We start from the raw sequence: 10,929 nt of genomic DNA, 5'->3' as shown, positions 1-10,929 counted from the left end.
CCGCCGGCCCCCCCGGGCGCGGCTCCGACCATCACCCCCCCCCTCTCTCTCACCTGCCACCTCCTGCGGTATTCCCTGGCAGATGGACAAGGGACACGGCGGGGCCGGGCCGCAGGGCGTGGGTTTAAATTGTAACGAATTGTGTCACATGATGCATCCATCGGCGGAGTTGTTTGTTTTTCTCAAGTGCCGACATGCTGCGGCCCGCCGGGTGGGGGCAGAGAAGCAGGCTCTCCACGCATCTCCCCCCCCCCCCCCCCCCTCCCCTCCGCTTCTCCTCCTTCTTGCCTCCCCTCGCCCCCCTGCCCCTCGCCGGCCCTCCCATCGCCCTTGCCCCTGGGCCCGCTTTTTCCCCCGCCCTCCGGCCCCCTGCCCATTCCGCCCGGGCCCGCGTCCGTCACCTTCTCCTTGGCCTTCTGCCCCTCGCCAGCCGCCTCCCTTCCTCCTCCCTCTTCTCCCTGTGAGCCACTGGTGGCGATGACCACCCGGCCCGCGCACGGGACCGAGCCGGGCCCACTGCAGGCGGTCGGTCAAGCACACCGGTCGGTCTTGCGAGCATGCCTGGCTGGACTTCCGCCAGGGGACGGCCTGGCGAGCGTGTTTGACCTGCTCCCGGTTGAGGATCTCCTGACAAAGGACAGCCTCCTGCTGTTGCTTCCCTCGGGCGGGTTCTTGTTGGAGCAGGCATGCTTGGCCCTTTTGGCGGCCACCATCCGCCTGTTGGCGGAAGACCAGTCGCCGATGGTGCCGCCTGCGCCTGGCGCCATGGGGTCGACGTGCGATTTGCGCTCCGATGGCCAGCTCAAGCTCCTGGGCTTCCTCCTCGGGGCCGCGCCCCCGGTCGACCTGCATAACCCGGCTAATCCCTTCACTCACTGGGACGGTGCCCAGCTGCTTGCAGCAATTGCCCTCCTTTCGCACTCGGTGTGTGAGCCGGAGGCCGTCATTCTCCCTCCCTCTCTCTCTCTCTCTCCCTCTCTCCATTTTCCTGTTGCCCCTCGCTGCCGCTCCTCTGGCCCGGCCTATTCCTCACCTGATGTCCATCTCCCAGGCGTCTGTTGCTCATGCTGCCTCCCTTCCGCCGGGGATCTACTCGACTTTGCACTTCCTCTTCAAATTCCTCTTCGCAAATGCCCCCGCCCGGGCTGATGGTGCGTTGAGCTCTCTTTCTCTCTCTCCCTCTCTCTCCCTCTCTCTCTCTCTCCCTCTCTCTCCCTCTCTCTCTCTCTCTCGCTGCTGCTGCTGCATCTGCCTATCCCTCATCGCCGGACCCGCTGAGCGGCGCACCCTCCGTCTCCCGTTCCCCCCGTTGCTCCCTCTTCCTCCTTCTGTCCATCTTCTTGCTCTTTCACTGACACTTCCCCATGGTCCGCACACCCTCGCAGAAGCTACCGCTGCGATGGCCAAAATCTTGCTCACCTTCAGGAATCTGGTGTCCTGTCGCCTGGTTCAGGCCTACGATCAGCTCATCGAGCTGGTGGTATTTATCCTCCAGGATGGCGTGCGTGCTCCTCTGTCCGCGCGGGGCGCATTTGACCACATCACCCTCGTGCCTCTTGCTCCGCTGACCGTCCTGGACCTCCTTTTGCCCTGCTGCCCTTTGTCCCATTACAGGCGTCCGACTCGTCGGCCACCACGGACCCCTTCATCTGGGGTGTTCCGCTGCCAGCAGGCTTTGCCTTCTCGGCGGACACCAAGATCCTGGCTCTGGCCCTCCTGCGGTCGATCTCCTCCACAATCCTGTCGGAGATGTTTGCCGGCGAGCTGATCTCCTCGGTTCGCATCAGCAGCCGCCTGGCCAAGGTTCGGCCCATCCCTCTCGCACGTTTGCTGCTTGGCCCTGGTGCAAGGCTCACATGCCCATCTTGACGCTCCTTGCCTTGTCTCCCCCCCCCCCCCCCCGCCTATCGGCAGGTGATGTTCTTCCTGGATCGATCCCCTGATGCCGGGACCACCCGGCTCTTGACGATCATCGCCATGCTGTTGACGGACATCGTGCTTAGCTCGTCCGCCATCTCGCCGTCCTCCTTCCGCGAAATGACAACAAGCAACGGTGTGTGGCTCGCACCGTCGCCCTCTTTTTTTTTCTCCCCGGCCAACTGCCACGCCGCTTGACTAACTCCACACTTCGCGGCCTCGGCCCCCCCCCCCTCTCTCTCTCTCTCTCTCTCCCCTTTCGGTGCTCACTTCCCCCCCCTCCCCCCTCAGGCTGGCATGCGATTGTCTCGCTGTGCGGTCGCCTGGAGCGTCAAGAGGAGCTCACCTCTCCCATCATCCTTGTCGATCAACTTTGGAAGCTGTACCGTGTGGCGCTCACCTTCTTCGATCAGGGTGCGCCTGCACAGTGACTCCTGCGGTTCCCCCTCCCTCCCTCTCGCTCTCGCTTCCTTTTTTCGCCGAGATCCTGACCTTTGCTGCTGCATGTCTTCCCCCTTCCTCCTCCTTCTCCCCCTCCTCGACCAGACCCCGGACACTCCCGATCGGGCGAGCCCATCGGCGCATCGCCCTCTCATCAGGGGGAAAGTGCTGTCAATGCCCTGCTCCCAATTCGGTGCATCTTCTCGGTTTTCAAGCAGGCGGCCCACACATGCATCCAGCTGCCCATCCTGGCCCTGCTGGCCAGTGCATCTCGCCAGAGCAACTTCAGCCTGAATGTCCTGCCGCCGGAGTACATCGTGTCCATGCTCTTCGATGGGGTGGCCCTGCTGGACCTGGAGGTCCAGGAGAAGGCCATTCGTTTGGCCATCTCGCAATCCGAGAACTCCATGGTGACCCAGCCCCACTGGGCTTTTGCGCCATTCTGCGCCCTCTTTGACAGTGTGTTTCCCCCTTGCCCCCGCTGTCTGACCCCCTGGGCCTCTTGGCGAAGGTTGCCCCGGCTTACTGATCTTCCTGCCCCCCCTCCCCCCCCCCCCTCCCCTCCCCTCCCCTCCCTGCCTTGCGCCCTGCTGTGTGGTCTCGAAAGTCAACTCGCCGGCCTTCGCCCCCGCCACCGCCCTGCTGGCTCTGCGCATCTTGCGCCAGTGCCTGGCCGACAATCACCACATGTTCTACTCGCTCATCGGGCAGCCCATCAATCAGACGGTTCCGGCGGCCCTGCTGGCGGCCCTCCTTTCAAATGTGCTGGCCACTCCGCCGGCCTCCTTCGCGGATCCCTTTGCGGCTGGCCTCCAGGATGCGGCCGCCACCTCCGGCCATCCGGCCGTCGTGGAGAACTTCCTGGCGGTTTTGCACAATGCCGCCCTCGAGCCGCAGTCCCTTGGCACGTCGCTGTCCGAGCCTTCGGCCAGCGCCCCGGGCCCGGGCGGGGCCACCCCCCTGGCCGATGCGCGGACCCAGCTGCATGTCGGGTTCCTGGCCAATCGGTCTCTCATTCGCCGGCATGTTGGGGCCGCCCTGGCCGGGGCCGGAGCCGACCCGGCGGCCGTTCAGCGCCTGGCCCAGGATCTCAGCTCCTCCCTGTGGGCGGAGCTGGTGAGTGAGGTGCTCCAGGTGCTGACCCTGCTGCGGCTGCTGCATGGGACCCTGGATCTGTCCGGGCATCGGGCCAGCATCGTCGGCCTGCTGGATCTCCTGCATCTGGCCGGGTCGACGACGGACTCGGCCGAGGTGACCGTGTCGCGTGAGTGCATGCCGCACCTGCTGTGTCTGATTGAGCACCAGGCATCGCGAAGCTCCGACTCGGACTGCCTGCTGGTGGCCGGGCTCATTCGGATTATGTTCTGCACGGAGCCAAGCCGGGCCCCGGTGGCTGAGACCGAGCGCGGCTTGTCGCCGGACCGGCACCCTGCGGGTGCCCCGTCGCCGGACTTGCGCGCGCCGGGCGAGGTCGTCACGCACTTGGAGCCCGTCCAGCCGCCGGCCCTGGTGGTGGACGGGTGGCTGCATCCACGGGCCTTGAGCCTGCGCACGGCCGTCTGCCGGTCACTGACGCGCATCGCCGTGGTCAATGAGCGAGCCAAGGCCTTCTTCTTCCACAACTTTGGCTTTGACTTTGCCTTTGCCTTTGTCAATCACATGGCTGTGGCTCTGCGCGCTGAGTATGCCCCAGTTGCCGAGGGCGGCCCCGGTGCCGACCGGTCGCCCGGCACGACGGTCCCCGGGGATGTGGTGGACCTGCTCATTCATGTGCTCTACATGTTGTCGGAAAATTTGAAGGCCAGCTCGGACCTGTCACCAGCGGCGGCCTCGCTCTACCGGGAGGACATCCGCCATTCGGGCCGGGCGGCGGCCTTCACCGATTCGCTGGCGGCCGTGTGCCATCTGATCGAGCCGGAGCGCGTGCTGGATGTGGTCGAGGCACTGATGGACATGGCCGTGCGCCAACGCTGGCCCTTCCTGGATACTCCGGCTGATGCGCACAGCCAGGCGGCAGGCGGGGGTCGGCCGGCCGATGGCTTTGACCCGGAGGCCGACGAGTTGATCGCCATGTCCTCTGGCCGGCGGTTGGCTCGGTCACTGGCACACCGGCTGTCCCTGCCGGCTCGCCTTCGCCTGCAGGTATATTCGCGCATGTCGCGCTCGGCCGAGCGCCTGGTCGGGTACTTTGGCCCGTGTGTCGAGGGATCGCCCATTGTCCGGGCCGGGTTCCGCTTCTACCTCCAGCGGCAGGCGGCCACCGCCCCGGCCGGGCTCTTCCCCATGCCCCTGCACTGGATGTTGGATCTGTTTGTCGGCCTCCGTGGTTTGGAGGAATGCCTGGCCCTGGGTGATGCCTGCATGGCGGCCAACCGGCCCGGTGCCAGGGCCCACATGCTCATCCGGTATGGGGTCATGGCGGAGACCCTGGTGGCGCGATACTTCCCTCGCCGGGCGTCGGGTGCTTTGGAAGCCGTCCGGCGGCTGGATCTCCTCGATGGGACCGATGCCCCGGCTGCTGGCCCGACCGCGGGCTCTCCCTCCGACACCGCGGAGGAGGCTGACATCGCCATCGGCGACTTCCGGTTCAATGTGGTGGACCTCCTTCGGGCTGGCGATGGGCCTGGCGATGCCGAGGCGGCGGCCAATTCGGCAGCCGCCTCGGCCGGTCTCCAGGCGGCCATTCGCCATGTGCTGACCAGCCCACTGGCTGGCTGTCCGGCCGGGCTCTTTGCGGACTTCCTCGAGCCCTACACCCTGGCCCTGTCGCCGTCGCTGCACATGAGTGCCCGGCTGGCCCTGGGCGGGACCGGGCCCGGGGGTGCTGGCAACAGCTCCGCAGCTCGGGCCCGATCGGCCGGCCATTCGGCCAGCAATCCCGGCGCCGAGTCGAGCCTGGCCGCCACGCGGGCGGTCCTGCTGGAACTGCCGGAGCTGGTGGGCTCGGTGGTGCAAATCCTGTCGAGCCTCTATGTCGGCAATTGTCTGCCGGCATCCGGTCGGAAGAGCGATCCATTGGCTCTGAGCAGCAGCCGCTTCGTGTGCACCAAGCTGCTGGTGGTTTGCGTGTTGGATCAGGTGGCCGTGCTGGCCCGGGCGCACATCCGCAATCGCCTGCTTCTGTCGGACTACGGCCTGGTGGGGGTCCTCTTGACATCCTTCCAGCCGGTGTTCCTCATGCCAAGTGGTCTGCCGGGGTCGGTGGCCGCGCTGCTGGTGCAGCGCCGCATCGTGGACCTGGTGGGACGGATCACTCGGCATCGTTTGCGGCCGGCCGAGCTGCGCCTGGCTCTGGACCTGGCACACCGGTCGGACTTTGCGCCGGCCACGCTGGAACCACTGCTGGCCATTTGCGGCACGCGCCCCGGGCAATTGAGCAGCTGGCCGCCGGAGCCCCGGTTCCATACGGCCTTCCACCGGCTGGAGGAGGTGCATCCGACGTTGCGCTTCCCCCTGACCCGGCAAATCACCTGGCCTCCCCTGGGGCCCGGGGCCGGGCTGGCCTTCGGCATTTGGTTCCGACTCACCGGTCCGACGGCCGATCAATTGAACTCCGGCAGTGTGCTTTCCCTGTTCCAGGTGTCCTGCTGGCCGGCGGCCACCGGGGGGGGGCCCGCCGATCCGGGCGAGGCTGTCCTGGTGTCGACGTCGCTCCATCGCCAGGGGATGGACGTTGCCCTGGCCACCACGCCGCCGGGCGGCCTGGCCGGCGCTGGTCCCGCCGGCGCTGCCGTCCCACTGGCCGCTGCCCTCGGCCCGACGGTGGTTTTCCGGTTCTCCGCGCCGGCCGGCTTCCAGAATGATGTTTGGTACCATGTGGTCTTCAGCATCGAGGCCGGGTCCGAGGCGTCCTGGCACCCGGATGTGTGGGTTAATGGAGTCCGGGTGTTGGTGGCCCCGGTATCGGGACCTGGCGAGCAGCCGAGCGATGGGCCGGCCAGTGTGGCCGGCACAGCGGCCGCGGCCGCGGCCGCCGCCGCCGCCGCCCCCGCACCGCGGTATACCCTCTTCGGGTCGGAGCACACGGATGCCCAGCTGCTGGCCCCGCCGAATGTGCTGCTCTTCAATCGCCGCGTGGATGGCAGCCTCCCCTGTGCCTTTGATCTGGCCAGCATGTATGCCTTCGATGAGGCGATCAGCGAGGCGGCCGCCTTTGTGCTGTACTCCCTGGGGCCCAGCTATTCGGGTGACCTGTCGGACTTGGGTCGGACGCAATTGCCGCACCCGGCATTCGCCAGCGAGGTGCTGCTCAACTGGCTGGCACGCACGAGCAGCGTGTCGATCGGGTCCCCGGGCACCATCCCGGCGGGTTCCATCCACCGGCACTCGCTCGGGGGAGGCTCCGACGCCGGGGCTGGCTCCGGGCCGGGGCCGGCTGCCACCACCGGGCTGGATCTATCATCCATGCATTCGTTGCGGGACTTGGCCGTTCTCTATGGCCAGGTGGACCTTGCTGCGCGATTGTCTTTCTTCTACCACGCGCGGGATCATCGTCTGCAGCAGGCCATCCCGCTGGCCGGGTCCGGTGCATCTACCACCGGCGGCGACATGCCCGGCCCGGGGGCGGCACCGCTGGCCGGCCGGGCCCCAAGCTCGGCAACCGCGCGGACCTTGCTGCTTAACCGGTCCGGCACCATCACCGGCGATGTGACCGTGGTCCATGTGTCCAGCCTGGCCGAAACGCTGATGGGCGTTGGCGGGGTGGATGCCATCCTTTACATGGCCGGCCGGATTGCCACTCGGGCGGCAGGCGGGTGTCCGCATGCGCCGCATGCCTTCCGCAGCTGCCTGGCCCTCCTGGGGAGTGTCCTTCGGGCGCATCCGATTGCGGCGCGGAGCTTCGCCGACCTGCGTGGCTTCGAGTTGGTGGCCTCCCTGCTGCGGGACATCCTGCCGGCCGAGACCCTGGACGACTCGCTGCTGCAGTTGGTGCTGCTGATCTGCTGCACGCTCATTTCGCAGGAGGCCTTCCCGGATGTCTTCTTCCTGGCCATCACCGATCCCGAGCCGGCGCGCTTGCTGCTGCTGGACTGGCGGATTTGGTCCCGGGCGCGGGTGACCGTGCGCGAGCGCCTCCTGGCCAAGATCCGCCAGCTTGTGACCTTCCCTTGCAACATCAGCCCGGAGGCCAGTCAGCCAGCCACCACGGCCTATGCGCACAGCATTTCGCTGGCCAATTGGGACCAGCTCAGTGCGGCCGGTCTGCTGGATCTGGTGCTGGATCTGATTCAAATTTGCGACGCACGCAGTGAGGTTCCCTTTGTCAGCCCGACCGATGCCCCGGGCGCCAGTGTCGTGGTGACCATTCCGGCCGGTGGCCCGGGCGTGGTGGAAGGCTCGCAGATCGACACCCCAGACGGCCTGGAATCCGGCGAGTCTCCGCTGAATCCCGGCGCCCCCTCTGGCTCGACCGCCGGGCCGGCTGCCGAGCCGCCGGGCGACAGTCCGTGGAGCCAGAACTTGCCGATCTTGACCGAGACCGTCAACCTCCTGTCGTGCTTCCTGAATTTCCAGATCACCACCAGTGGCATCCACGCCATCGCCGAGTATTTGATTGTCTCGCACCAGGACTCGGTCAAGTCCTCGATCGGCGGGTCGCCCAGCCTCGGCCCTGGGATTGGGCTCGGGGCCGGGGCTGGCGATGCTGCTGGCATTGGCGCGCTGGACCAGCTGCTGATCGCCCCATCGGAGCCGTCAACCGCGCGCGAGTTGGTCCTGAGCACGGTGCTGAAGCTGATGCTGAAGCATGGCCAACCGGCCATCGACCAGCTGATGTTCCATCTGACCGTGGACAATGTCATCACCATGATCGATCACCCGCTGCTGTACACGCGCATTGCCTTCCTGCAAATCTTGGACCTTTACATCCACTTTTCCTCGGGCATCCGGTCGCCCGTCAGCGGGGGCCGAACCGGCGGCGGAGCCTCCGGCGCCGGGGGAGCCACTGTCGGCGCCGGTGCCGGTGTCTCTTCCGCCGGGGCGGCCGGCGGTGCTGCCTTCGCCGAGGGCAATCCCCTGGGGTCGGGCGCCGTTTCCTGGGCCGATGTGAAGGACCACTTTGTGGCCGAGCCGGTGCTTCGGTATCTGCTCCATTCGGATGGGTTTGCGTCGCTTGGGCATCAGCTTCGCAGCTATCGAGCCTCCTCATATCAGCTCTTTGACACGCTCCTGCGCATGATGCGTCATGAGCCGATCAACAGCATCCCGGATGCCCGAATGCCGGAGTTGCCGGATGCTGCCTCGATTGCCGTGCGTTCAGTCTACCCCTGCCTCCATTCTCGAAGACATGCTTTCATCCCTTTTCCTGACACACACACACACACACGCAAACGCGCATATACGCAAACATGCATATACGCAAACATGCATATACGCAAACACACACATATATGCATACATGCATATATGCAAACACGCATACACACTCACCCACTCACTCACTCACTCACTCACTCGCTCACTCACTCACTCACTCACACACACACTCACAAACACACACTCACACACTCACTCACTCACACATGTAGGCCAACTTTGTGATCCCCGTGCTGGATCTGCTGGAGTCAGTAACCATCGCGTCGGATCGCCCGGCTCCCGGGCCGGGAGCCACCGGCGACGATGTCGATACCGGGCCCTGGCCGCCACGCCATGCGTGGCTCCCTCGCAATGCGGCGTCCGCCGCCAATTGCCTGTGGTATGAGGTGATCAACAGCATCATGGTCTTCTTCTTTGCCCATCGCAAGCGCTCGGACAGTGTAGACCCCTATAGTCCGGCTGTGAACTCCATGCTGCGGGTGATCTCCCAGCCGGCGGTGTACACCCGCATTTGCGACTTCCTCGCGTCGCCGGCCCGGTGCTCGGCGGCCTTCGATTCGGATGTCCCGCCGATGGCCATGGCGCCGCATGTGCCCTCGATTCCGCCGCCCAACCCCTCGACCTCGGGCCTGCTGCCACTCACTTCGGTCGATCCCACAGCGCCGCCCTTCCCCCTGGAGGACTTGGTCCATGTCAATGCCCCGCCTTCGGATGCCCTGGCCGGGGCCGGCTCTCAGGAGGAGTTCCTCCTGGAGGAGCCCGCCTCGACCGAGCTCCCCCGACTGTCGGTCGAGTCGCCGGTGGACACTCTGCCACCGGTTCAGGCCGAAACCTCGGGACCGGCGTCCCCGGTGAGTGGTGCTTCTCCGGGGCCGCGCTCGACGCCGGCTTCGAGCCGCACGAGTCGCACGGCGCCGGCCAGCACCGGCACCGCGCACCAGTGGCACGCGGACTTGGCCAACATGATGGAGGCCCCGCCGGCCGCCCTGCCACTGTCCTTCATGGCCATCCAGGTGGAGGACTTGCTGGTGCTGTTGCTGTCGCAGATTTGTCTCTTCCTCTTCCAGCATGATGGTCTGGAGGCCATGGAGCATCTGTTTGCGTCGCTGGCTCGGCACCAAGCGGCCGTGTGTCGGGGCGAGCTGCTGACGCTCTCCGGCCAACGAGCCGGGGGCCTTTCTCTGCTGCACATTGCCTTCATCCAGCGGGTCCTGCTGCTGTTCACCCTGTCCGGGTATATGCAGCAGTACAACGACACCCAGTGGATCTACCTGTGTCGCTTCGTGCTGGACAACATCTGCTCGACGGATGGCCTGTTGACTCGCGTGGCTTCGGAGATCCCGCTGCGAGTGCAGGGCAATGGCCCGGCCGCAGGTGCTGCTGTTGCTGCGGCGGCCGCGGCGGCCGCGGCCGCCGCCGCCGCTTCTCGGCGCGAATCGGCCACTCGGCCCCCTCGGCCGCTGTCCATCTTCCGTCGGTCTCAGGGGTCGGCGGCGGCTACCGCCGCCGCTGCTGCCAGCGCCGCCGCCGCGGCTGTTGCCGCCACTTCGGAGCCCCTGTCTCCGATGCCGGTTCAGTCGCCGGGCGCCGAGGGGGAGGCTGTCCTGCCGGGGCTCGAGTCTCCCGACACCCCGGTGGGCCGGCATTCGCCTGGCCCGAGCACGCCCGTGTCCCTGACCGCCGCTGGAGACGACGAGGTTCCCCTGGCCGCGCCCGTGGCAGCAGCCACCCCGGCTCCGGTGCCGAGCCCGGCTCTTGCCCCGGCCCCGGCGCCGTCGGGCCCGTCAACTCCGACCGTGGCCACGCTCGGACCCTTCCCGATGCCGGTGGCCCGCCTGTACCGCAAGCAGAACAAGCGACTGATCACCCAGTTCTTCACGTCGCTCTTCAACACCATGCTCGATAACAAGAGTCATGAGGCCCCGATGGATGTTCTGCCCTTCTTTGCCTTCGAGTCGGCCCTCTTCCCGATCAAGGTGCGCTCGGAGGAAGGCGTCCTTCCTTTCTTGACCCCCTTTTCTGCCCGTCCCTCCGCGCCATCGGCATTCGCCTCCGGGCGATGGCTGTGTGTGTGCTGCGCGCGCGCGCTGTGTGTGCTGCGTGTGTGCGCTGTGTGTGCGCGCGCTGCGTGTGTGTGTGTGTGTGTGTGTGTGTGTGTGTGTGTGTGTGTGTGTGTGTGTGTGTGCGCTGTGTGTGCGCTGTGTGTGCGCTGTGTGTGCGCTGTGTGTGCGCTGTGTGTGCGCTGTGTGTGCGCTG

The 10,929-nt window shown here is 66.5% G+C and overlaps 1 protein-coding gene across 1 annotated transcript in view; it reads left to right on the top strand.

Moving 5' to 3' along the window:
- Nucleotides 1–347: 347 nt before the first annotated feature.
- Nucleotides 348–10,929, top strand: part of H696_01129 (hypothetical protein) — a gene marked incomplete at its 3' end in the record, with an annotated part of 16,422 nt that continues 5,840 nt past the window's right edge. The window contains exons 1-9 of the mRNA XM_009495009.1: nucleotides 348–924; nucleotides 1,052–1,151; nucleotides 1,386–1,501; nucleotides 1,615–1,803; nucleotides 1,915–2,053; nucleotides 2,209–2,331; nucleotides 2,464–2,817; nucleotides 2,966–8,607; nucleotides 8,886–10,649. Of these exons, the coding sequence (XP_009493284.1) occupies nucleotides 478–924; nucleotides 1,052–1,151; nucleotides 1,386–1,501; nucleotides 1,615–1,803; nucleotides 1,915–2,053; nucleotides 2,209–2,331; nucleotides 2,464–2,817; nucleotides 2,966–8,607; nucleotides 8,886–10,649 (8,874 nt within the window). The 5' untranslated portion in view covers nucleotides 348–477. The remainder of the gene's footprint in view (nucleotides 925–1,051; nucleotides 1,152–1,385; nucleotides 1,502–1,614; nucleotides 1,804–1,914; nucleotides 2,054–2,208; nucleotides 2,332–2,463; nucleotides 2,818–2,965; nucleotides 8,608–8,885; nucleotides 10,650–10,929) is intronic.

This window comes from Fonticula alba (assembly GCF_000388065.1).
Source record: "Fonticula alba strain ATCC 38817 unplaced genomic scaffold supercont2.2, whole genome shotgun sequence".
NCBI classification, from domain to species: Eukaryota; order Rotosphaerida; family Fonticulaceae; genus Fonticula; species Fonticula alba.
The sequence above is the reverse complement of the archived record's forward strand: the minus strand, read 5'-3'. Positions and strand labels throughout refer to the sequence as shown.